General features: G+C 64.5%; 2 protein-coding genes across 2 annotated transcripts; both read left to right on the forward strand.

The window, feature by feature from the left end:
* Positions 1-387: 387 nt before the first annotated feature.
* LOC104683487 (laminin subunit beta-2-like) lies at positions 388-14,772 on the forward strand. Its single transcript, XM_039559323.1, is given in 37 exon segments — positions 388-600; positions 1,001-1,113; positions 2,754-2,803; positions 3,304-3,479; positions 3,584-3,707; positions 3,815-3,888; positions 3,995-4,183; positions 4,262-4,325; positions 4,400-4,605; positions 4,691-4,811; positions 5,049-5,237; positions 5,363-5,542; positions 5,929-6,041; positions 6,160-6,239; positions 6,487-6,643; positions 6,839-6,991; positions 7,090-7,248; positions 7,325-7,446; positions 7,553-7,673; positions 8,164-8,350; positions 8,536-8,679; positions 9,111-9,342; positions 9,700-9,863; positions 9,967-10,191; positions 10,616-10,830; positions 10,916-11,012; positions 11,469-11,626; positions 11,628-11,848; positions 11,930-12,114; positions 12,186-12,415; positions 12,502-12,705; positions 13,044-13,203; positions 13,289-13,496; positions 13,585-13,726; positions 13,942-14,118; positions 14,208-14,364; positions 14,513-14,772. Coding segments are annotated over 37 exon segments (5,823 nt in total). The 5' UTR covers positions 388-408; the 3' UTR covers positions 14,647-14,772.
* A 212-nt stretch (positions 14,773-14,984) lies between these two features.
* Positions 14,985-25,223, forward strand: LOC120410702 (laminin subunit beta-2-like). The gene is made up of 33 exons (XM_039559324.1): positions 14,985-15,160; positions 15,330-15,493; positions 15,586-15,721; positions 15,913-15,986; positions 16,088-16,276; positions 16,352-16,415; positions 17,314-17,516; positions 17,603-17,723; positions 18,027-18,215; positions 18,286-18,465; positions 18,542-18,654; positions 18,741-18,820; positions 18,899-19,034; positions 19,193-19,348; positions 19,460-19,587; positions 19,670-19,787; positions 19,893-20,085; positions 20,156-20,299; positions 20,406-20,637; positions 20,713-20,876; positions 20,956-21,177; positions 21,715-21,929; positions 22,022-22,118; positions 22,187-22,559; positions 22,631-22,815; positions 22,893-23,134; positions 23,202-23,405; positions 23,498-23,642; positions 23,944-24,151; positions 24,233-24,374; positions 24,465-24,641; positions 24,718-24,877; positions 24,959-25,223. Exons 2-33 carry the CDS (start codon positions 15,332-15,334, stop codon positions 25,093-25,095), a joined length of 5,289 nt encoding a protein of 1,762 aa, XP_039415258.1. The 5' UTR covers positions 14,985-15,160; positions 15,330-15,331; the 3' UTR covers positions 25,096-25,223.
* Positions 25,224-25,621: the final 398 nt, after the last annotated feature.

The following is a 25,621-nucleotide window of genomic DNA, read 5'->3' on the forward strand; positions in this document are numbered from 1 at the left end:
GGCCAGAGATCCTGTTACAGTTGCCTTTATCAGTGTTCTTTGGATCTCCTCAGAGCAGATAAGGTTTGCTTGGCAAGATCCCTTGACACAGACGCGCTGGCCAGTGCTAATGGCTCTTTGTCAGCTCATCTCCTGACAGCTCTCCCAGCTCAGAAGCTGGTGGTCGTGCTTGACCACCAGCCTGCACTGCTGGGCACAGCCTGGCCCCTCCTCCAGGCTTCCAAGTGCCTTTCGTGACTACGGGGAGCTGGTTGGGCACTGCCTACAGCATCTCTTGTCCTGCTGAGGTGCCTGGCTGGCTCAGGGTGTCCCTGGGGGCGTGGGTTTTGGCATCCCTATGGCCGAGAGCCGCTTCTTTGTCTGCCCATGACCTTGCTTGGCGGCGGGTGGCCAGAGCGTGGCCTTGGCATGGAGAGTACACGGCTCCTCTTCCTTCCTTCGGCCTCGGCTAATAAAAGGCACTATCCATGCGTGACAGTGAAGTCTCTGTGGAACCCGGCCCTTGTGCACAGCCGTGCTCCCCGCAGGGCTACAGGGCTGCCGGCTCAGCACCCAGCTCAGCCAGTCCAAAGGATCCCAGGCAGCACCGACCAGCACAGGGTGAGTGGGGCATGGCAGAGCCCACCGTGCCAGCACTGGGCATGAACAGGATCCATCTGGTATGAGTGCCGGGGGAATGCAGTGCAGGGCTCCCGGTACCGCTGCTGGAGATGTGCCCTGAAGAGGCACAGATGGGCCCGTGCAGTGCAGGGCGAGTCCCAGCCAGGCTGCCTGTCTCAGCAGCCCCACGTGCTGCACAACCAGGCACACCAGCCCTGTGGGAATGCTGTGCCTTCTCCCGGCCAGCCTAGGCACAGGACACTGCTGTGTCACACGTGGGCCACAGCTAGCGTGTACCTTCCTCTGCCTCACCTTGGCTAAAGCTCGGTGCGGGCAGGTCCCTCCCCTTGCCTGGCACGGCTGCCGGAGGAGGAGACAGGCACCGGCCGTCCTCCTCCAGGAACAGCAGCTGAGCCCAGCCCGAGCCCAGCCCGAGCCCAGCGGGCCTCCGACTCCGCAGCCCACCCGGGCCACCAGCCACCTGCCCAGCACCCCAGGCTCCCACGGGCACAGGTAGGAGCCGGTGTGACGTAGGGGAGACCCTGGGCACGGCACAGCTCTGGGGCATGGCACAGCCCTTGGTACACGGCACAGCCCCATGGCACGGGCTGGGTGCTGGCAACTGGCATGAGGCAGCACTCAAGGAAGGGGCTGCGGGGTCCCTTGGCAGTGACAGGCTGGGTACCCCCACCCCTTGCCATGCTCTTCCCGGGGCTGACGTGTGCCGGACTTTGCCCGGGGAGCTGTGGCAGTGGGGAGGGACGGGTACCTTGGGAGGGACGTTCCCATCCGGCAGCATCGTGGCTGTGCCCGGGTGAGCTCCTGGTGGAGCAGATGCCCTGCATGGCTCCACCCTGCAGCGTAGCTGTGCAGGTGCCTTCGCCATGGGACATCCCCAGGTGGGGCAAAGAATGGTGCAGTGACTCCTGTGTAGCTGCACCCACCGGTTCCTGGAGCATCAGGCACCCATCCCGCCATGCCGGCCCCCACGCCTCACTGCCAGGGGCAGCAGGCACGTTCCCGTCGCGCCGTGCCGGGAGCCCAGGGAACGCGGTGCCTCTGGCTCGCCAGCCCACGAGGCGCCCTTTTGTTTGCCGGCGGGGCCCACCGTGCCGCCCGGGGGCCGGGGGGTGCCCGGGCTGCCGACGCCTGGCCGGACTGGCCTCCGCGGGCGGGCGGGCGGCGGGGGCCTCCAGGCAGAAGGAATCGGCAGTGACATTCCCGTAGCCTGGAGACCGCCGTCCCTTTCAGCGGGCAGCCCATTTGAATAAGAATCGTACACGGGGAAGGGGGGCCACCAGCCGCCATCCCATCGCTGCCCTTGTCCCGGTTCATTTCTGCGCGCCCAGCCCAGGGGCAGCAGGTCCCACGCCGCCCTCGCCCCTGGCCTTGGTCCCGCCGGACGCCGCAGGACGCCAGGTACCGGGGGTTCGCGGGGCTCGGGGACCCTCGTGCCAGCACGTGGCTCTGCACCACCTTGCCTACCGCCCTGGCATGGCTTCGAGCGGGGCGGGTGCCAGGACAGAGTCGCGGCTCCCCCCGCCGCCCGGAGCCCCCCTGCCCTGGGCTGGCTCCGTGCGGGGGACAGGAGAGATGTGTTTGGGCAGAGCCGGGACCAGGCTTTGATCCAGCACTTGCGAGGCTGGGAGCGGGAAATACCGGGATAGAAGGAAACACAAAAGGCAGCTCCAACCTAAATTTAACAGCGGGACCCCGGCCAGAGTCAGGGACGCCCTTGCCCAGCTGGCTCCGGCGTTCCTGGCTCCCCTCCCAGCCTGGCCCTGGCCCGGTGCTGGTACCCCCCAGGGACACTAGTGACACTCAAAAGGATAGATCCATTCTGAGCCAGGCAGGATGGGGCATGGCATAGTTTGTGCCAGCTCTGGGGGAGCATAGCATGGCTGTGTGCCTGGGTGTGTGTGTGACAGTCCCCCAGAGCTACTCAGGTGGGTGCTGGATGTCATCCCGGAGGACTTTGAGACCCAGCTGCCCCATCTGACCCTGATTCCTGGGAAGCACCATCATGCCCGTGCAGGGGGGTGCATCCTGGACTGTGCTGTTGTGCTAGAGCCAGGAGAGGACAGGCACCATCCGCCCTGTACCCCATGCCATACCCTGCACCCTACTGCAGTGCCATCTCTGTGTCCCACCAGGCAGATCCTGTGGTTGCCCATGGACCTCCTGGCACTTGCTCTCCTCCTGGGTAAGCGTTGACCTCAGGGGCACCCTGCATACCCACAGTGCTGGGAGCTGTGGTGGTTCAGGGACCCCAGTCTCAGTGGAGGGTGCTGGGCAGCGGAGGTGGTGGCAATGGTGATGCTCCCTGGCTGGCAGCGGCCATGGCCTGACTGCCACAAAACCCAGCGGGGAATCCAGGCTGCACTAAGCCCTGTCGGGATTAGCAAGCGCCTGACCTGGCTCCTGACTCCCCCCCGGCACTGCTCGGCACCCTGGGGCTGCCCGGGCCCCCAGGAGCACGGGCAGCCCAGCCCCCCTCTCACCCCACTCCCTGCCCTTGGTCACGAGGCTGTGGTGCTGCTGCCAGCACCTTTCCGGATCATGGAGCTTCGTGCTGCATCAGTGGGTTGGGATGCAGGGATAGGACGGGATGGGACGGCTGGGGTGGGGTGGGTGCATGGGGGAGCAGGGGGTGCCCAGGCGCCCCGGCACAGCCCCCAGCCCATGCCCTCGTGCTCTCTGCAGTGGGGGGACAGGTGGCAGGGGGCTGGCAGGACCCTGACCTGAGCCATGGCTGCGCCCGTGGCAGCTGCTACCCAGCCACTGGGAACCTGCTGGTGGGGCGAGCTGCCCGCCTAAGTGCCACCTCCACCTGCGGGCTGGACGGGCCTCAGGAGTACTGCATCGTCAGCCACCTCCAGGTGAGTCTACCCAGCCCCAGAACGGCTCTGGCATAGACCCACAGAGCCAGGCACCTGTGAAGCCTCCAGTCACCCATCCCTGATGGTGCCACTCTCTGGCACAGGATTCGGAGAAATGCTTCACCTGTGACTCACGTGACCCGTCCCGGCCTGAGAGCCACCGCATCGAGAATGTCATCTACCTGAGCAGCCCCCATGACCGACGGACCTGGTGGCAGTCAGAGAATGGTGAGGTCAGGGTGGCAGTGGGGTTGCCCCATGTGCATAGGCTGTGGGGCTGTGTGGCCATGTGGGTCTTCCCTAACCTCATCCATCTCTGTCTCTCTGTCTCCCAGGTGTGGAGCACGTCAGCATCCGCCTGGACCTGGAGGGCGAGTTCCACTTCACCCACCTTATCATGAAATTTAAAGTGGGTCCTGGCACATGGATGCCTGGGATGGGATGGAATGGGATGGGACAGGATGGATCCAGGGGAGCTGTGGGTCTGGCCTCCATCCTGTCTGGGTGTCCTGCAGACCTTCCGCCCTGCGGCCATGCTGGTGGAGCGTTCAGCCGACTTTGGGCGCACCTGGAAGGTGTATCGCTACTTTGCCTACAACTGCTCCAAGCTCTTCCCTGGAATCCCCAACCACCCATCAGGGCTTGTGGATGAGGTTCTGTGCGACCAGCGCTACTCTGAGATTGAGCCCTCCAGCCATGGGGAGGTACGTAGGGATAGGGCGGTGCAGAGCAGGGCCAGGGGTCAGGGGGGAATGGGATCACCTATTCCTTCCTTCTCACAGGTCATCTTCAAGGTGCTGGACCCCTCCATCCCCGTAGCAGATCCCTACAGCCCAGACATCCAGGGTATGTGGCTGGGGGTGTTGGGGACGCGGGGCTGGCTGGTGTCATGGCAGGTGCTGACAGTGACACGCCCCCAGACCTGTTGCGTGTCACCAACCTGCGGGTGAACCTCACCAAGCTGCACACGCTGGGGGACAACCTGCTGGACTCACGGCAGGAGGTGCTGCACAAGTACTACTATGCTGTGGATGAACTGGTGCTGCGCGGGAGCTGCTTTTGCCACGGCCACGCCGCCCACTGTGCCCCAGCACCGGGTGCCCCAACACCCTCTGTCCCTGGCATGGTGAGGCGCACACCATGCCAGGGACCAGCACGGCACGGTGCCCCGTGGGACCCGGCAGCTGCACTGAGCTGGGTGCTCCCCCCAGATCCACGGGCGCTGTGTCTGCGAACACCACACGCAGGGGCTGAACTGCGAGCGCTGCGAGGACTTCTACCAAGACCTGCCCTGGCGCCCGGCCGAGGGCTCCAGCACCAACGCCTGTCGCCGTGAGTGCCCCTGCTGGCACTGGCTCCTGGCATAGTGATCCCAGTGCCAGAGCTGTCAGGCTGTGCTGTGCCAGGGGTTTTGGGGTGCTGCAGGCTGTACTTCGGGGAGGTTTGGGGTTGTGGTGCTGCATATCAGAGTAAGGAGAGTCCAGGCAGAGGAGGTTTGGCACTGGGGGTGCTGCCTGCCAGGTGTGAGCTGTGGTGCCGCATGCCATGCCCTGGGTGCTGTCCCTGCAGGCTGTGACTGCAATGAGCACTCCCGGCGGTGCCACTTTGACATGGCTGTGTTCCTGGCCACGGGGAACACCAGTGGGGCTGTGTGTGATGGCTGCCAGCACAACACCATGGGCCGCCACTGCCACCTCTGCAAGCCCTTCTACTACCGGCACCCTCGCTCTGACATCCGGTCCCCCACTGCCTGCGCCCGTGAGTGTCCTGGGACCCCAGCCCCATAGCTTGTCCCAGCCCTATGGCTCCTGGTGCCACCTGCCCCAGCCTCACAGCTCCTGGTGCCAGCAGCTAGAATTCCTCATGATCCTTTCTCTTGGCAGCATGCGACTGTGACCCGGCAGGCTCGCTGGATGGAGGTGCCTGCGATGGGCATACGGACGTGGCGCTGGGCATGATTGCGGGGCAGTGCCGCTGCAAGGAGAATGTGGCCGGTCCCCGCTGTGACCGCTGCCAGCACGGTGCCTATGGCCTCAGCCATGGCGACCCACAGGGCTGCCAGCGTGAGCTGGGAGACAGGGATGACATGGGAGGAGGGGTGGGAATGGGGATGGGGGGATGATGGAGGGGTAGGGATGAAGGGATGAAGTTGGAGGGATGGGGAATGAAGGGATGGTAATGGAGGAATGGGGATGGGATGGATGAGAATGGAGGGGTGGAAGCAGAGGTGTGGTGATGGAGGGATGAGGATGGAAAGATCTGGGATAGAGGGATGGAGATGGAAGGATGTAGGATGGAGGGATGTGGCATAGTTGTGTGAGGATGGATGGAGGGATGGTGATGGACGGATGGGGATGGAAAGGATGAATATGGGATGGGGAAGGAGGTCTGTGAAGCATGTGGGCTGTGGTCCCACTGGCACCCCTCACGCGTGCATGTGTGGGGGCAGCATGCAGGTGTGACCCACGGGGTACGGTGGCGGGCAGCTCCCCGTGTGACCCCATCAGTGGGGACTGCTACTGCAAACGCTTCGTGGCTGGGCGCTCCTGCAGCCAGTGCGTGGTGAGTGCCCCAGCCTGCGCCACACCATGGCTGTGGGTCTGACTTTCCCCAGCCTCATGGCAACCCCCAGGGCTGGGTTGGCCCCACACCTGCCCTACATGTTCCCTCCTCACTGCAGCCCGAGTTCTGGGGTCTGAGCTACGACTTGGGGGGCTGCCGGCCCTGTGCCTGCGACTTCGGGGGAGCCTACAACAACCGGTGGGGGCCAGCACAGCACCTGGAGGGGCATGGGTGGGGGTGAGAGTGGGGACAGGGCTGGGGGTCACGCATGGGGGGAGGGAGGGATGGGGACAAAGCTGGGGAGATATGGGGACTGGGATGGAGGGAGAAAGAGAGGCATCTCTATCCCCAGAGATGGAGGGATGGGGACAGAGATGGAAGTAGGGATGGATGAAGACACAGACAGACAGAAGGACAGATGAAGTAACAGGATGGTCACCACCAGGTGCTCCATGGAGGATGGGGCATGTCCCTGCCGTCCCCACATCATGGGGCGGCAGTGTGACCAGGTACAACCCGGCTTCTTCTGCGCCCCCCTCGACTACTACACCTACGAGGCCGAGCAGGCCACCGGCCATGGCCACAGCCACCCCCAGCTCCCGGTGAGTCTCCTTGGGGGTCCCTGTGCTTGTGCATGGCTGTCACTGTGCACCATGCTCCATGCATAGCTGTCGCTGTGCTCTATGCATGGCTGTCACCCTGTCCTGCATGTCGCTGTCACCATGCCCTGTGCATGGCTGTCCTTGTGCACGGCTGTCCCTGTGCATGGCCACTGTCCCCTGACCCTGTCCCTGCAGGGTGCCATTCGGGAAGAGGTGCCCCAGGACTGCCTGGAGTATGACACCAGGGAGCCGGGGGGGCGGAAGGGACACTCACAGCATCAGCGCAGCCCCTCCCGTGCCCCCCAGTCCCCTGTCCCCTCGCGCCGCAGCCGCCAGCAGCCCCCCAAGGTGAGCCCTGGGACGGTGGGAGAGGGCACAGCGCGGCACTGCAGGGCAGAAGTGACCAGGGGGCAGAGCCAGGGCCAAACTGCCGGTGCCCTGCCCAGCTGGATGTGGAGGAGGCGGTGCGGGACAGTGCTGGGCGCATGGTGACGTGGACGGGCTTGGGGTTTGCCCGGGTGCGGGACGGGGCTGGCCTGACCTTCCACGTGGACAATGTGCCCTACCCCATGGATTACGAGCTGCTGCTGCGCTACGAGCCTGAGGTGAGCATGGCCACAACCATGGCCAGGGCGTGTATGGCACAGCACAGCCCTGACACTGCCTTGCCTGTCACCACAGTCAGCCGAGGACTGGGAGGCCGTGGTCAGTGTCAGCTCCCGGGTGCTGCCCACCAGCTCTCGCTGTGGGAACCTGTTGCCCTCCGAGCAGATGTACCGTGAGAATCTGCCCCACAGCCAGAGGTGCAACGGGATGGGCTAGGGTGGGCTGGGGATGGGTCCTGTTGCTATCCTTTCGCTGTCTCCATGGCCCTGCTGTGCCCATGCCCTAACACCTGACTCTGTACAGGTACGTGCTGCTGTCCCGGCCCTTCTGCTTTGAGCCCAGCACCCCTTACGAGGTGACCATGCGCCTTCAGCGGGCCGGTGTCACCCAGCGCCACCCTGGTGCCTTCATCCTCATCGACTCGGTGAGGGGGGTCCCACTGTGCCTTGTGCCTAGGGCTTGCTTGGCAGGGATGGGATCATGGGCAGGGACAGGGGACCACAGGCTGGAGCGGGAAGTGGCCCCCTCTGGGGATGTGTGTGGGGTGGGGATGGGGATGAGATAGGATGGGATGGAGATGGGGATGAGATGAAGATGAGGATGGGAATGGGGAAGGAGAAGTAGATGTTGATGGGGAAGGGGATATCAGTGAGACTGGGGACTTAGATAGAGTTGGGGTTGGCATAGAGATGTCAGCATCGAAGGGGATAAGGACGCTTCGGGGGATGGCAATTTATATGGGAATATCAATGGGGTTGGGTGTGTCAGTGGAGCTGGGGCTGTTGATGGAGGTGGGGTAGTTGACCCCAGCAGCACTGGGACTGTCCTGGAGCACATGGATCCAGCCTAGTGGTAGGTCCCACAGTGGGGGCTGACTATACCCCCCAGCCCCATCTCCTTTTCCCTTCCCACAGTTGGTGCTCCTGCCGCGGGTGTCAGAGTTGCCAGGCTTCCACGGAGCAGAGGCAGCAGCGCGCCAGGAGGAGCTGGAGCGGTACCAGTGCCTGGAGGTGTTTCACATGGCCCCTCCTCATCCCCTGGCCCAGGCCTGTGCCCGCCTGGTCTGCAGCGTCTCAGCCCTGATGCACGGCGGGGCGCTGCGTGAGTGGGGAGCCTGCAGGGATGGGACCGACGAGTGGGCGGGGGGGGAGCCCTGCCTGGGGCAGTGAGTCAGGATATGCCTGTGCCCCTGGCATGGTGGGCAGGAGAGCAGTGACAGGGCGTGGGCAGGTGTGGGCTGGTGTGGACAAGGCAGCCCTGGCCCCACACTGGTCCTGCTCCTGCAGCCTGCCAGTGCGACCCACAGGGCTCCCGCAGCAGCGAGTGCCAGGTACAGGGCGGGCAGTGCGAGTGCAAGCCCCACGTCATCGGCCGACGCTGCGACCGCTGTGCCCCAGGCAGCTACGGCTTCGGGCCCCTGGGATGCAGCCGTGAGTAGTGGGATCTTCATCAGCCAGGAATCACTGTCTCTCCTGTCTGTCTGTCCAGCCATCAGCGCCCTGTTCATTGCCCTGTTCACTTGTCTGTCTGTCCATCTGTCTGTGCATGTGTCCATCTCAGCCCTGCTGACCTGCAGCCCATGAGTTCAGTCCCAGTTATCCATCCATCCATCCATCCATCCATCCATCCATCCATCCATCCATCCATCCACCCATCCATATGAGCCCCCATGTGAGCATTGTGCTGCCCTGCACTCACTCTTGTGTCTGTCCATTCATGTTCTTGTGTCCACATGAGCCCTTCTGTGCCACAGCCCATGGAGTGAGCATGTTCTGGGTGCTGGTCCCCTGCCTGTCTCTCTGTCTGTTCGTCCCTGTGTCCCTGCATCCGTGTGCCTGACCTGAGTTGTGCCGCCCTGCAGCATGCACCTGCTCCCCAGAGGGCTCAGTGTCCCAGCTGTGCGACGAGGTGAGCGGGCAGTGCCGGTGCCAGCCTGGCACTGTGGGCCGGCAGTGTGACCAGTGCCAGCCTGGGCACTGGGGCTTCCCTGCCTGCCGGCCCTGCCAGTGCAATGGGCACGCCGAGGAGTGCGACCCCCGGACGGGCACCTGCCTGCGCTGCCGTGACCACACGGACGGACGGCACTGTGAGAGGTGAGCCAGGTCCAAGAGGAGGGGATGGTGTGGCGTGAGATGGCATGGCGTGGTGCAGGATGGGATAGATACAGTGGGGTAGGACAGGATGAGATGTGATGGTATGAGATATATTGGAATGGTGGGATGAGTTGAAATAGGATGACATGGATATGATGGGATGGGGTATAATAGGATAGGATGGCATGGCGTAGGATGGGATAGATATAATTGGATGGGATAGGATGGATGGGATGGATACAATTGGCTAGGATAGGGTGAGATATGATGGTATGGGATACGATGAAATGAGATAGGATGGTGGGATGGTATATGATGGATGGGAGGGACCCATTGGGTCTCCCCTCATCCTTTCAGGTGCCAGGACGGTTACTATGGGAACCCTGTGCTGGGCTCGGGGCAGCAGTGCCGGCCCTGCCCCTGCCCTGGCTACCCTGGCACACGGCATTACCACGGGAGCGCCTGCCACGCCGACGACAAGACCCACCACATCGTCTGCCTCTGCGCCCCTGGATACGCGGGTGAGGGGCAGAACGGGCACAGCAGCAGGGACCCCCCGGGCAGCAGGGAACCCCTGCGCTGGGGCTGCGGGACCCCAGCACCTACAGCCCCCCATCTCTGCAGGGCCCCGCTGTGACCGCTGCTCCCCCGGTTACTTTGGGGCTCCGGAGATGGAGGGGGGGGTGTGCCGGCCCTGCCAGTGCAACAACAACATCGACGCCAGCGACCCGGAGGGCTGCGACCCCCACACGGGGCAGTGCCTGCGCTGCCTGTACCACACTGCCGGGCCACACTGTGCCCAGTGTCAGCCGGGCTACTATGGCAATGCCTTGCAGCGCAGCTGCCGGCGTGAGCGGGGCGGGGGGCTCTGCAGGGCTGGGGCTGCATGGGGGTTTGGGATGGGGGGCTGAAGTGATGCAAGGGCTCAAAGTAGAGACGAGGCCTGGGGCTGTGGTTGGGTGTGGGGTGATTGGGGTTGGGTTGGGGAGAATTTTGGGGTGTTGGGGGGCTTGGGGCTGGGGTTCAGGGCTAGGAGAGGTTTGGGGCTGTTAGAAGGGGTATGGGGCTGTGCCTGGGTTGGGGCTGTGCAGGGGACAGGGATCATGTTTGGTGGGGGTGTTGGGATCAGGGGTGTTGGGGCTGTGCAGGGGTTTGAGGCCGGGCACACTGGGGGCACTGGGGTCAGGCAGATTTGGGGTGCTGGGGGCCAGCAGTGCACTGCCTGGGCAGGGGGTATGGGCTGAGCCCCACGTGGCCACTCACCCTCCTGCAGGCTGTGGCTGTGACCCACGGGGTACATTGGCCTCTCACTGCACCAATGGCACCTGCTCTTGTGACCGTGGCACAGGAGCCTGTGCCTGCCGGCCCAATGTCGTGGGCAAGAGCTGTGATCGCTGCGCACCCCACTTCTGGAGCCTGGGGGGGCCAAGGGGCTGTGAGCCCTGTGGCTGCCACCCCACACATGCCCTGCACCCTGCCTGTGACACAGTGAGTCCCCTGGCACCCTGGTATGGCTCCACTGCCCTCCTGGGGCCCAGTGAGCTGCACAGTGAGCATGGCACTGTCGCTGCAGGTGACAGGGCAGTGCCAGTGCCGGCCTGGCTTCGGGGGCCGTGTCTGTTCCCAGTGCCAGGAGCACCACTGGGGAGACCCTGAGCAGGAGTGCCGAGGTGGGAGCACATCCCAGGGACTGGGGGAGCAGGGGCTCTGGGGATGTGGGGTGTGGGGGGACTCTGGGTGCATGGTGAGACTCTAGGGACATGGGAGCCCTGGGGACGTGGTGGGAGACTCTGAACATGGGACACTAAGGAGACAGTGGGACACTGGGGACAAAGGACTCAGGAGATCTTGGGAATGTGGTGGGACACTGCAGGCATGGAGGACCTTGGGGAAAGAGTGGGGTGCTGGGGACATGGTGGAACCTTGAGGACATGGTGTGTCTCTGGGGACATGCAGGACTCAGGGGACGCAGAGTACTTGATGGAACTGTAGGGACACAGAAGATGCTGGGGATAGGTTGGATCCTGGAGACACAGGGGAATATGGTGGGATGTGGGACATGGTGGGAGTCTGGGGTCATGGGGCTCCGTGGGAAGGCTGGGACACACCGCCAACTGTCTCTGCAGCCTGTGAGTGTGAGCCGCTGGGTGCTGAGAGCCCACAGTGCGAGCAGGACAACGGGCAGTGCCGGTGCCGGCTGGGATTCGGGGGGCTGCGCTGTGACCGCTGCCAGCGGGGCTACCAGGAGCCCTTCCCCCACTGCTCACCCTGCCACCCTTGCTTCGGGGCGCTGGGACCTGGTCGTGGGCAGCCTGCGGGACAGGCTGCAGCGCCTTGGGGCACAGGTGCAGGCACTGAGGGAGGGAGGGTCCGCACTCCCACTCAGCCCCCGTCGCCTGCGGGAGCTGGAGGAGGCTCTGGGGCACGTGGAACGGCTGCTGGGAGAGGGGGACAGCCCTGGTGGTCCCCTCCTCGATGGACTGCCCAGGCAGCTGGGTGGCACCAGGCAAGTGTGCATGTAGGGCTGGGGTGGAGGGACCCCCTCTTGTCACCCCCGAAAGTTTGAAGCCCTCCTCCCTACCCAAAGGATGGAGCTGGACAACTTCTGGAAGCACCTCCAAGAGCTGGAGCAACATCTAGACCTGCTGGCACAGGCAGATATGCAGCACCATGACCGGCTAGCTGAGCTGAGCCGCGATCTGGGAGACCTCAACCGAACCACCTCCCACCTTCAAATCCTCCTTGGCACTATAGTGGCAGCTGGATTCAGTGGTAAGAGCATCCAGCAAGGTTTGGGTTTGGTGGCAGCCATCCTGGCCAAACCCTGACACCTGCACCCTCAGAGTCTTACCGCAGCATTGTGGCATCGGTGGAGGCCTCACGGCAGGCGGAGGTGGTGGCCAATGGCACAGCTGGCGAGCTAAGTAGGGCACAGATGACGCGGCGGGCGACTGAGCGGGTGCTGCGGCATCGGGGCGATACTTTCCGCCGTGGCACAGCCGCAGCCCGGAAATCCTTGCGGGAGGCACAAAAACGGGTGATGGAACTCAACATTGCCAGGATCAATGAGAAGGTGGGAGCAGGACTGGCACAGGTGGTGCAGGGGTCACCCCCCCATGTACTGCTGAGCTGCCATTTCCACCATTGGCATCATCCCAGATTTGTGGGGCACCTGGAGACCAGAGCTGCAAGCACGCGTCTTGCGGAGGAGCCTTGTGCCGGGACAGTGCAGGGACAAGGCATTGCGGTGGCATTGGGTGTGCAGGAGCACTGCCTGTCTCAGCTCGAGCCCTGAGCAGTGCCCATAATGCCTCGCAGCAGCTGGACGAGGCATTAGGGCAGTTGGCTGTTGTGGCACAGAAGGTAGGGGTGGTTGCTCCATGGCACTTTCTGGGGTCTCCTTGTGTCCCCTTTGTATGTCCTGTTTGTGCCCTTTCCATGCCACTTTGCACGACCCCCTTCTATGTCCTGTTTTTTCCCTTCCCCTGCCACCAAGCATGTCAGCTCTGTAGGTCTCTCTTATGCCCCTTCACAGATATACCTTGTGCCACCAGTGTGCTTGCCCCCTTGGGCCACTGCTGTACCCTCTGTCCCCTTGCACCCGCCTTGCATGCTCCTTTGCAGGCCCCCATCTTGTTCCCTCATACCTGCTGCTCTCCCCGAATGCCCCCTCCCAAGGCTGCCCTGTGCCCCCTGCTCAGCCAGGTGCCCCTCAGATGCAGGAGGTGCAGGAGCTGGCACAGGGGGCACGGAGCTGGGCAGAGGAGGCACTGGGGCGCTCTCAGGCCGCCCGCAGCCATGCAGAGAAGGCGACGGCCCAGCTGCGGGACTTCATCCGCCGAATCAAGGCCTTCCTGGCAGGTAGTGCCAGCACTGGGTGGGCACATGGGCATGGCAGAACTCAGTGAGCCCACCCTGAATCCACCCTGCTCCCCTGTCCCCGCAGAGGAGGGAGCTGACCCGGGCAGCATTGAGCTGGTGGCCCGGCAGGTGCTGAACATCTCCCTGCCCAGCAGCCCCAGACAGATCCAGGAGCTGCTGCGGGAGATGCGGGAGAGCATTGGCCAGCTGCAGGGGGTGGACGCCGTTCTCAACAGCACAGCAGAGGGGCTGGCTGTGGCACGGGATCTGCTGGCACAGGGGCAGGAGGCCAGGCAAGTGGTGGGGGCATGCTGGAGCAGGCAGGGGATAGGGTCAGTCCCCCTGCACTGGCAGGGGCTGGAGCTACCTGTGCTGCTGCAGGGAGCGAGCAGAAGGCATAAGGGATGAGCTGGCAGGGACACAGCAGGCACTGGAGGTGGCGCGGACACAGGCAATGACAGCAGGGAGCACCCTGGAGAGCGCCAGGGATGCCATCCGGGTGGCCGAGAACAGAGCCAGGGAGGTGAGGGGCATGGGCTGGGGGAGTGGAGCTGGTACCGCTGGGAGTAATGGGATCAGTGCTGTGGAGAGCAGGACTGATGCCTTGGGCACATTATGGGTAGGAAGGCTGGTGCTGGGGAAATGTGGATGGCATAGGGCAGGTGCCAGCTCAGTGGGGCTGGCACCACGGGCGTGGTGGTTGCTGTGCCTGCTGCAGCCGGTGTCCATACCTGCCAGGCGGAGCGCAGGCTGCAGGTGCTGGACAAGAAGGAGTCACAGGCACAGAGGCGGCTGCAGGAACTGGCACGGCACATCAACGCCCTGCAGGAGCATGGCCGGGATGCTCACCACATGGCCCAGCAAGCCAAGGAGGGGGCACAGCGTGCCACCACCACCTCGGGGACACTTACCCAGGTGAGCTCCATCCCTGCCTGGTACGCGGGGCACCAAGCAGGTACTGGGTGCTGGGGATGCTCAGCCTCACTATGCCCTTGTGCCGCCAGGACCTGGCACAGGTAACGCAGCGTTATGTGGTGCTGAAGAACCAAGTGGGCATGCTGGACAGGGTGTCTGGTGGGGCCCTGCAGCGTGTGTCACAGCTGACAGCAGAGGCCCAAGACCTCCTGGATAAGGCCAGCAACAGTAAGAGGAAACTGGAAGGTGAGGGGGAGCACATAGTGGAGTACATTTCCTGCCACCTCCCCATACATCTCTCTATGTCCCCCTGGGCCCGTCCCACTGGGTGTCCCAAGGTGGGGTCCCTCCCACGGTGGGAGGCTGCATTGTGACCATGTTGCCCGTCCCACAGACCTGGAGCAGCGCTTTGGGGCCAATGAACGGGCGATGGCGGAAAAGGTGTCACGACTGCAGGCTTTGGAGCAGCAGGTCACCGGGCTGTTGCAGGAGATCCGGGAGAGGGCCAACGCTTACGCCACCTGCTAGGGACCACCGGCGGGGCCGGGGGCCGGTTCTGCGCCGCCGCCCCGCAGGTCCCCGAGTCCGGGGGTCCCGTCCACTCTGCAGGTGTCTTTAGTGCGGGCGCGCCTGCAAATAAACCCCTAAACTGTGTGTGCCTGTGTCCGATGTGTGTGCGTCCCCTAGCCTGCTCCTGCCTCCTCCCGCCTGCCTCGGCCGGCCCGCTCCCCCGCTCCAGCCGGGATCCGCCCCGCGCTTTCCGCGCAGCCCCGAGCGCTGCGCCTGCCGCCCAGTTCGGAGGGGCCGGGAAGGACCGGGACGGGGACGGGGACGGGGACGGGGACCGGACTGGGAACGGGAACGGGAAGGGGAAGGGGAACCGGTGGGTCAGGACGGGACGGGACGGGACGGGACCGGCGGGCACCTGCCGAGCGCCCCCTTTGCGCCCCTTTCTGTCCCGTCTCGCCCCGTCGCGCCCCGCGATGCGGAGCTCGGCGAAGTGGAGCCCCTCCGCCCCTCCTGCTGTTGCCGCTGCTGGCCGGTGAGTCCGCGCCCCCCGCCGCAGCGGGGCCGGTGGGCGCCAGGTCCGGCCCGGCCCCGCCGCCCTGTTTCCGGGCGGCCGCGGAAGGGGCCCCGGGCGCGGCGGGGGGAGCCCCAGCCCCGGGCCCCCCCGCGCCCCGCAGCGCCCTCAGCCACCCGCCGCTTCGCAGGGATGGGGGTGGCCCTGGCCCCCGATTCCCCCCAGGGTTGTGCCCGCGGCAGCTGCTACCCGGCCACCGGGGACTTGCTGGTGGGGCGAGCAGCCCGACTAAGTGCCACCTCCACCTGCGGGCTGCGCCGGCCTCAGCCCTATTGCATCGTCAGCCACCTCCAGGTGAGTGGGACGGGGCCCGGGAGGACTGGACGAGGAATGGGGGGCACGGGACAGGGTTGGGGACACACATCATTGAGCCTCCCAACTCGCAGGAGGAGAAAAAGTGCTTCATCTGCGACTCGCGGCGGCCCTACGATGCCCGCACCAACACCAACAGCCACCGCATCGAGAACGTGGTCACCAGCTTTGCCCCCCGCCCCAAGAAAGCCTGGTGGCAGTCAGAGAACGGTGAGTAGTGGGTGGGGGTGGTGGAGCATCCTGTCCTGTCCCGGGGGGCTCTCCTTCCCTTCCTCCCACACTGAGGAAGTGTGACTCAGCCTGTGGCCGCGGCCGCACCCCTGGACCACTGCCGGCTGGGGGGGACAAGCCCCCGGGACCTGTGAGTGGGTGCTTCCACTTGTCACACTTGTCATCCCCAGGTGTGGAGCACGTCAGCATCCAGCTGGACCTGGAGGCTGAGTTCCACTTCACCCACCTCATCATGACCTTCAAGGTGGGTCCCAGCGTGTGGGTACCCAGGCTGGGATGGGACAGGATGGAACATGCCCTCTGGGACTGTGAGGCTGGCCCCCATCCCACCTGAGTGTCTTGCAGACCTTCCGTCCTGCGGCCATGCTGGTGGAGCGCTCGGCCGACTTTGGACACACCTGGAAGGTGTATCGCTACTTCGCCTACGACTGCGCTGCCTCTTTTCCCCATGTCCCCCATGGGCCCCCACGCCGCATTGATGACATTGTCTGCGAGTCCCGCTACTCTGACATCGAGCCCTCCACTGAGGGGGAGGTGAGGCCCTAGTAGCATCCCAGGAGGGTCAGGGGACCCCCTGCTCTGCTCTCATCACCTTACTGTCCCTCCCAGGTCATCTACCGCGTGCTGGACCCTGCCATCCCCATCCGGGACCCCTACAGCCCTGCCATCCAAAGTGAGTTGCCAGCCATGTGGGCTCCTGCTTGGCTGCTCTATTTTGGGCGTAGCTATTTTGGCTGCTCTCTCCCTGCTCTGGGCCCTACACTGGGGTCAGGACCCGATCCAGCCTGTGGGGTGTTGGGCCCCTCCTGCACCCTGCCCTGTGAGAGCAGCTAAAGGTCAGGCTGCATTGGGTTAAATGGAGGGGGACGGCTGTGCTACGACTGAGCCCAGCACCAGCTGTGGTTTGAGATGGGGAGTCAGGCTGGGCACAGGACACAGTGGGTTAATCACCCAAGGCTAAATTTAGACGGGGAGCAGGAGGGGAGGAATCTGCAGGGCAGGGCTGCTGGGAAGCTGCAGTTCTGGGGAAGCCATCCTGTCCTCCCAGGGCCCTCAGGCTGCGCCCACCAGGCACAGCCATCTCCTGGGCACAGCCCCCAATGATGAGTGCCCTAAGACATCTAAAGGTGCTGTGCCAAGGGTGTTGTTCTGCCCTGGGGGGGTCTCAGCCTGCCTCTGCTGTCGGGGTGCAGAGCCCAGCCCATGCACAGCCAGACTTCGCACAGCCACGTGTGTGGGAGCTCAACCCTCACACCTACGTATATCCCAGCCTGGCCACGTGCAACCACGTGTCTGTGAGCCAAACCATGCACGGCCCTGGGCCAATACTGTATGATACAGAAAACCACAACAGCCCAGCCTGATAGCGTGCAGCACTGCATGGATGCCCCATGCCGTGCACAGCCCGTCCCAGCCATGCCCAGCAGAGCAGAGCCGTGCCCAGCTCCTCTGAACCACGCACAGAGCCTCCTATGCCATGCACAGCCCAGCCCAGCTGTGCCCAGCAGGGGTGAGCTGTGCCTAGACGTGCCCAGGCACCCTGTGCCAACATGGGTCTCTCCCTGCCCTAGACCTGTTGCGTGTCACCAACCTGCGTGTGAACCTCACCAAGCTGCACACGCTGGGGGACAACCTGCTGGACTCACGGCGGGAGATCCGGGAGAAGTACTACTACGCGCTCTATGAGCTGGTGATGCGCGGGAACTGCTTCTGCTACGGGCACGCTTCTGAGTGTGCCCCACTCAGCGGGGCCCCTGCCACCAGCGATGGCATGGTAGGGTGAGCCAGGCCTGTGTGCCCTGCTGGAGCTGGGTAGCTGTGCCACCTAGTCCCGCGCTCCTCACCGTGGCATCCTGGCAGGTGCACGGGCGCTGTGTCTGCAAACACCACACCCAGGGGCTGAACTGCGAGCGCTGCGAGGACTTCTACCAAGACCTGCCCTGGCGCCCGGCCGAGGGCTCCAGCACCAACGCCTGTCGCCGTGAGTGCTCCTGCTGGCACTGGCTCCTGGCACAGTGATCCCGGTGCCAGAGCTGTCAGGCTGTGCTGTGCCAGGGGTTTTGGGGTGCTGCACAGTGGGATGTGGTTTGGTGGTGACTGGCATCATGCAGACTGGCTGGGGGTGTTTGGGGTGCTGCAGGCTGTACTTTGGGGAGGTTTGGGGTTGTGGTGCTGCATATCAGAGTAAGGAGAGTCCAGGCAGAGGAGGTTTGGCACTGGGGGTGCTGCCTGCCAGGTGTGAGCTGTGGTGCCGCATGCCGTGCCCTGGGTGCTGTCCCTGCAGGCTGTGACTGCAATGAGCACTCACGGCGGTGCCACTTTGACATGGCTGTGTTCCTGGCCACGGGGAACACCAGTGGGGCTGTGTGTGATGGCTGCCAGCACAACACCATGGGCCGTCGCTGTCACCTCTGCAAGCCCTTCTACTACAAGGACCCCACCAAGGACCTGCGGGACCCCGCGGTGTGCCGAGGTCAGTGTGGGATGGGCTGTGCAGGGTGGTGCTTTGGTGGTCACGGTGCTGACCCTGCCTGTGATCCCAGCCTGCGACTGCGACCCCGAGGGTTCTCTGGATGGTGGGCTGTGCGACAGTGCTGATGACCCAGCCAGGGGCCTGATTGCGGGGCAGTGCCGCTGCAAGGAGCACGTGGCTGGACCCCGCTGTGACCGCTGCAAACCTGGCTTCTTCGGCCTCAGCACCAACAACCCACAGGGCTGCCGGCGTAGGTACCGGGGTGGCACCTACTGGGGTCAGGCATGTTGTTTGGCATTGCTGGAAGCTGCTGGCTCTCCGTGCAGGGTGCCAATGTGACCCCCGTGGCACGGTGGCTGATGGCAGCCGATGTGACCCTGTCAGTGGAGAGTGCTTCTGCAAGCGACTGGTGACCGGGCACAGCTGCAACCAGTGCCTGGTGAGTGGGCTGTGCCAGGGTCCATGCACAGTGCTCAGGACTATAGCACACAGACAGCTGCTCTCTAACACCCTTGCCCTCTGCAGCCCGAGCACTGGGGACTGAGCCACGACCTCCCGGGCTGCCGGCCCTGTGACTGCGATGTGGGAGGTGCTCGCAACAACCTGTGAGTCTTTTGTGGGGATGCAGAGGGCAAGGGGCACCCCTGCTGGCATCAGGGCTGATGGTGCTGCTGGGGTACCAGGTGTGCCATGGGGACAGGGCAGTGCCAGTGCCGCAGCCATGTGATAGGACGACAGTGTGAACAGGTGGAGCCTGGTTTCTACCACATCAACCTGGATCATTACACCTATGAGGCAGAGGATGCACGGCTGCATCAGGTAAGGAATAAAGGTGTCCCTGGGGAGCACATCAGGCAGAGTGGAGCGGTGGTCCCCAAACCAGCAGGCAGTGGTCTGCCTCCCTACCCAGGGCAGAGCAGTGCCTGCTGGCCAAGGCAATTTTTGTGGTCCCATCTCACAACACCTGCTTGCACCAGGGCTCGGTGGTGGAGCGTGAGCCCCCCACAGACCGTCCAGCTTCCTGGACAGGGACAGGCTTTGCCCGTATGTTGGAAGGCGGCTGGGTGGAGTTTCATGTCAGTGATGTGCCTTTCTCTACCGAGTATGATGTGGTCATCCGCTATGAGCCCCAGGTGAGCACCAGATGGTGAAGCCAGCAGTGTGATGGATCGCCAGATTGGGAGGTAGTGGTGGGGAGTTCCAGATGGTGAGGCTTTTTGACACTGCCCCTTCTCTGCCATCAGCACCCAGAGGCCTGGCAGGAGGTGGGGCTGAAGGTGCTGCGCCCCAGCCCCGTCTCTGCTAGCAGCCCTTGTGGAAACACCATCCCTGCCGATGACCAGCTCTCCACCAGCCTCCCCTCCGGTGCCAGGTAAGCACCTCAGTACGGTTAGGCTTTGCTGGGGCTCACTGGAGGCACATGGCTGCCCTTGCTCTGCTTTGCCCCCATCCAGGTATGTGGTGCTGTCCCAGCCCATCTGTCTGGAGCAGGGTATCTCCTACACCCTCCGCCTGGAGCTGGGCTGTGCTGCTGCTCGGCAGGATCCCACTGCCAGTGTGCTCATCGATTCGGTGAGGGGCAGATGGGCAGTGGGATGGGGGCAGCAACCCTTCAGGGGGATAGAATGCAGCCATAGGGAGAGAGGGACATGACACCCCACTGACTTCCCCCTGTAGCTGGTGCTCCTGCCCCGTTACTCCTCACTGGAGATGTTCATTGCGGGCGACCCCAGCTCCATGGAGCGCCGGGAGACCTTTGAGCGGTACCACTGTGCCCAGCCCTTCCACACTGCAGGGCCCTCGCCCGTGGCCAAGCCCTGCTCCAGCCTCCTGCACAGCCTCTCAGCCTTCCTGCATGACGGGGCGCTGCGTGAGTACCCACACCCTGTCCTGCACCCTGTCCCACAGCAGCTGATACTGACCCCGCTCTCTGCCTGCAGCCTGCCTCTGTGATCCCCAAGGCTCGCTCAGCGCTGAGTGTCAGCCCCAGGGCGGGCAGTGCCAGTGCAAACCCAATGTCATGGGACGGCGCTGTCACCGCTGTTCCCCGGGAACCTTCGGCTTTGGGCCTGGCGGGTGCCGACGTGAGTGCCAGTGGGAGAGGAGCCTGGGCACCCCAGGGCTGGGGGCGTGGGGAAGGGATGCTGTCTACAGCTCAGGGGCAGACGCTGTGGGTGCTGTGCTTTCCAGCATGCCAGTGCAGCCGTGAGGGTTCAGTGAGCACCATCTGCGACAGCACCACAGGGCAGTGCCCCTGTCGTGAGGGCACCCATGGCCCACGCTGTGACCGCTGCCAGCCTGGCCACTGGGGTTTCCCTGTCTGCCGGCCCTGCCAGTGCAACGGGCATGCTGAGAATTGCGACCCTCGGACAGGCAGCTGCCTGCGCTGCCGTGACCACACAGATGGTGAAAGGTGCCAGAGGTAGGTGGGGTATGTGCCCAAACTGGGGCAGGATGCTGCCAGCAGCCCCGGCTCCTGCTGACCTCCTGCCCGCAGGTGCGCAGCCGGACACTTTGGGAACCCAGCGCTGGGCTCCGGGCAGCACTGCCGGCCCTGCCCCTGTCCTGAGGGGCCCAGCACCCCCCGCCACTTTGCTGCCTCCTGCTACCAAGACAGCCGCTCCCAACAGGTCGTCTGCCACTGCAGCCCTGGGTACACAGGTGGGTACCTGCCACAGCACACTTGGTGCCCTCCGGGGTGCTCTGTCCCTGGGCACTGCCCAGCACTCTGTGTCAGCAGGTTCTCGCTGTGATGAGTGTGCCCCTGGCTACTATGGGGACCCTCTGCAGGGTGGGCGCTGCCTGCCCTGCCAGTGCCACGATAACATCGATGTGACGGACCCAGAGGCGTGCGACCGGCGCACAGGGCAGTGCCTGCGTTGCCTCTACAACACAGCAGGGCCCCACTGTGCTGAGTGCCAACCCGGCTTCTATGGAGATGCCACACGACACAGCTGCAGGCGTGAGTACCCGCTGCCATGCTGAGACAGACTTGTCTCCAGGGCCCAACATGCCCTTGGGGACCATGTGTACCCATGGCTGCCCCTGCTTGTACACAGTGCTGTGGAGTCCCTGCAGCCCTGCCCTGGAACAAGGTTGTCTCCTCTGCCCAGGCCCAGCACTGTGGCCCAGTCCCTGTCCCCATGTCCAACTTACTCCATCCCATCTACATCCTATTCTCATGCCCATTCCTGTCCCCATTGCCATCCCATCCCCACTGCTGTCTATCTGTCCCCGTCCTGTCCTTATTCCTGATCCTGGTCCCATCTCCATCCCATCCCCACCAGTGGTCCTCATGCTGCTCCCATTCCACCTCCATCCAGTCCCAACCCCATCCTTGCCCAATCTCTGTCTCCATCCTGCCTCCACCCTAATCCATCATCATCCCACCCCTGCTCTGTCCCCATCAGAACTTCCATCCTATCTCCGTCCCAGTCTCATCCCCATCCCTGTCCTCATTCTCTCATCTCTATCTCTGCTCAGTGTCTCTTGGTTCCAGGTTGCTCCTGCAACCCCCTGGGCACTGACCCCAGCACCTGTGGGCCGCAGCAGTGCCACTGTGACAGGCACAGCGGGCAGTGCCACTGCCTGCCCCATGTGGAGGGCCAGAGCTGTGACCGCTGCAGCCCCAACTTCTGGAACCTGGCCAGTGGGCAGGGCTGCCAGCCTTGCGCCTGCCACCCTCAGCACTCCCTGACACCCACCTGCAACCAGGTGAGACACGACAGGGACAGGGGCTGGGGGCATGGGATGGGGCTGGAGGTGTGCTGCAGCAGTGCCAGCCTTGGCCATGCCATGTCTGTCAGTTCACAGGGCAGTGCTCCTGCCGGCCAGGCTTTGGGGGCCGGACATGCACCGACTGCCAGGAGCACCACTGGGGCGACCCACGGCAGCAGTGCCGAGGTGAGAGCTGGTGCCAGCAGGGGGACCACAGTGGGCCCCATGGTGCCCTGACACTGTTCTCCCTGCAGCCTGCGACTGTGACCCCCGTGGTATAGCCAGTGCCCAGTGCCACCGCAGCAGCGGCCACTGTGACTGCCGGCCTGGCATCTCTGGAGTCCGCTGTGACCAGTGTGCCCGGGGCTTTGCTGGTACCTTCCCTGCCTGCCAGCCCTGCCACCCCTGCTTCGGGGACTGGGACCGTGTGGTGCAGGATCTGGCCACCCGCACCCGAGCACTGGCACAGCGGGCCAGCCTCCTGCAGCACACCGGGGCTGCTGGCGCCTTTGAGGGCACCTTCCGACGACTGGAGGAGAACCTGGCCACTGTACGTGATGTGGTGGCCACCCGCAACGCCACTGCTGCTACCGCTGCCCACTTGACACACGCCATGGAGGGGCTGCGGTGAGCACCTGGCACAGGGCATGGCTCCCGGGGTAGCCCTGGGGGCAGCTTTTCACCCGCTTCCCTTGCAGGCGGCAGATCGAGGAGGCAACTGAGAGGCTGACACGGGTGGAAGGGGAACTGACAGCTGCTCAGGATGCCAACTTCAATGCCAGCCATGTGCTGAACACTGTGGACCGAGGCGCCCGTGCCCTCAACCACAGCCTGCAGTACTTGGAACAGCAGCTGCATGCCCTCAAGACCTCCAATTTCCTTGGTGAGCCATACCACAGAGCCAGGCCAGGGTGGTCAGGCCACGGCCAGGGATCTGACAGTGTCCCTGCCCCACCCCAGGTGCCTATGACAGTATTCGCCAGTCCTATGGGGAGTCACGGGAGGCCGAGCACCAGGCAGACTCCTCCACCCGTGCCGTGCCCAGCCCTGTCAGCATCTCGGCAGCCACCCGTCACCGCACTGAGCAGCTCCTGGCCAGCCAGCGGGATGACTTCAATCGCCAAAATGCGGCCAGCCGGCGGGCACTGATGGACCTGGCAGCAAGGGCACAGGCACTGAGCCTGCACCCGCTCAACGAGAAGGTGGGACCTAGGGAAGGGACTGGGGGAGTGGTACCCAGGGCTGCCCTGATCCCATGCTGCCTTGCAGGTCTGCGGTGCAGCGGGTGATGTGCCCTGTGCTGAGAGCCCTTGTGGGGGTGCCGGGTGCCGGGATGAGAATGGGGGACGACGTTGTGGCGGTCTGAGCTGTGGTGGAGCCGTGTCCAAGGCTGACAGTGCCCTGGACCGGGCACGCCATGCCCAAGAGGAGCTGCGTCAGGCTGCCAGCGACATGGCCCAGCTCTCCCACAAGGTTTGTGGCACATGGGTGCTGGTGCAATCTGGTGGCACAGCCACACTCTGCAGCCCTTGGAGCTGGCACCGAGGGTCTCTGCCCATGCTCAGGTGGCAGAGGCCAAGGGGAAGGCAGATGAGGCCCGGTTGCGAGCGCAGGCAGCCCTGGACAAGGCGAACCAGACCAGGGCGCGTGTGGAGAGCTCCAACAAGGAGCTGAGGGAGCTAATCAGCAATGTCAAGGCCTTCCTGAGCCGTGAGTGCTGGCATGCCGGGAGGGCTGGCCACCCCTGCCCAGCGCTTTGTGGCTCTGCACCTGCACCACACTGCACTGACCCTGCCCTGTGCCGCACTGCATTGTCCCAACACTGCATGTGGGCTCTGCCACCCCTTCCCCATGCTGCATTGCATGGTCCCTGCCCTGCCTCAACCATCCCGTGCCCTCCAGCCATCTCTGGCCTCCGTGCCCTGTCCCATGTTCCACTCCGCCTTTTGGTCTGCCTGCTCCTTCCACCTTGGCATGCCGGAGGGAACACAATGACTGCTTCTACCTGCAGAGGAGGGGGCTGATCCTGAGAGCATCGAGGTGGTAGCCAGCCGGGTACTGGAGCTGTCACTTCCCGCTTCACCGGCCCAGATCCACCGCCTGGCCGAGGAGATCAAGACACGGGTGCGCAGCCTGGCCAGTGTGGATGCCATCCTGGAGCAGACGGCTGGTGATGTGCATCAGGCTGGGCAGCTGCTGCAGGATGCCCAGCAGGCCAGGTGAGCCCAGGGACGTGAAGATGCAATCCCTCCAGGGACCCCCAGCCCAGGCTGTGCTGAAGCCTTGCCGTCTGGCCGCAGGTCACGTGCAGAGGGAGTGCGGGGCACAGCTGAGGCAGTGCGGCAGGCACTGGAGGAGGCGCGGCGAGCCCAGGGCATGGCTGAGCAGGCACTGCAGCAAGCTGCCGGTGATATCCAGCACAGCGAGAGAGCCCTTAGCATGGTAAGAGCCCCATCCCTTATGACCATGGGACCCCATCCCCACCATGCAGTCAGTGTGACCACACCAAACCCCTATGCCACCGATCCCCAGATGCAGACCCAGACAGGAAGTGCAGAGCAGCAGCTGGCGGGTGCCATGGAGCAGATTGGGCTCCTGGACAGGCAGACTGATGCCCTTAAGGTGAAACGTGCCAACAACAGCCTGGCAGCCACACGTGCCCAGGAGGCAGCCAGCACTGCGCGGGACCGAGCCAGCGAGGCCAAGCAGGTGGGTGACCAGGCGGCACCAGTGTGGCAGCAGGGGTCCCCAGAGGATCCCGCTGACCAGCCCCACTGCCCAGCAGGTGCTGGAGGGGCCACTTCGGGACCGGTACCGGACAGCACAAGAGCTGGTGGAGCACCGGGCGCAGGGCGCGCAGCAGGCGGGCAGCCGGGCACAGCAGTTGCGGGAGGAGGCCGCAGGGCTGCTGCAGGACGCCCAGGACAAGCTGCAGCGGCTGCGAGGTGAGACCAGGGGGGCATGCTGGGGTGGTGGTGGGGGCAGTGGTGGGGACCAGGCTGACTCATGTTCCCCCGTCCCTGCAGTGCTGGAGGAGGAGTACGAGCGGAACGAGCGGGTGCTGGACGCCAAAGCAGCCCAGCTGGGCGGGCTGGAGGCCAGAATGAGGGAGGTGCTGGCCACCATCAACCAGCAGGTCCAAATCTACAACACCTGCCAGTGATCGCCCGGAGGGGCCTGGACCCCCTGGAACACCCAGCCTCCTGCCGCCCAGCCTCCACCTGCCCCCGCAGCGCTGGGTGGGGCGGGGGCTGCAGGGTACCCCCGTGTGAATAAAGTTACAGAGCAAGACCGCCTCGCCACCGCCCCGTGCCGTGGGCGCGTCTGCCCCGGGGGCCCACAGCGGCTTCCCCCAGGATGGGAGCTGGCCGCCTCCGGGTGTGGGCCACAGCGGGGCTTGGGGTCGGGCGGTGGGGCCGGGAATCAGCAGCGGGGCTCGGGGCACAGCACACGCGGGACTCCCACGGATCAAACCCGGGTCCCCCACAGGACAGACCGGGAACCCCCGCGGACAGGACCAGGACACCCACACCGCCCCCGCTCCCGTTGCTGCGGGAACGCGCCGGCACCACCCCCGTTCCCGTGTCACGTGGCACCCCCTCCGTGTCACGTGGGCGCGCCCGGCGGCTCCCGGAAGTGCGTCACGGGCTCGGGCCTGTCTCCGTTGTCGGCCCGTTCGGAACTTCGGC

The sequence above is a fragment of the Corvus cornix genome, chromosome 12 (assembly GCF_000738735.6).
Source record: "Corvus cornix cornix isolate S_Up_H32 chromosome 12, ASM73873v5, whole genome shotgun sequence".
Classification (NCBI taxonomy): domain Eukaryota; kingdom Metazoa; phylum Chordata; class Aves; order Passeriformes; family Corvidae; genus Corvus; species Corvus cornix.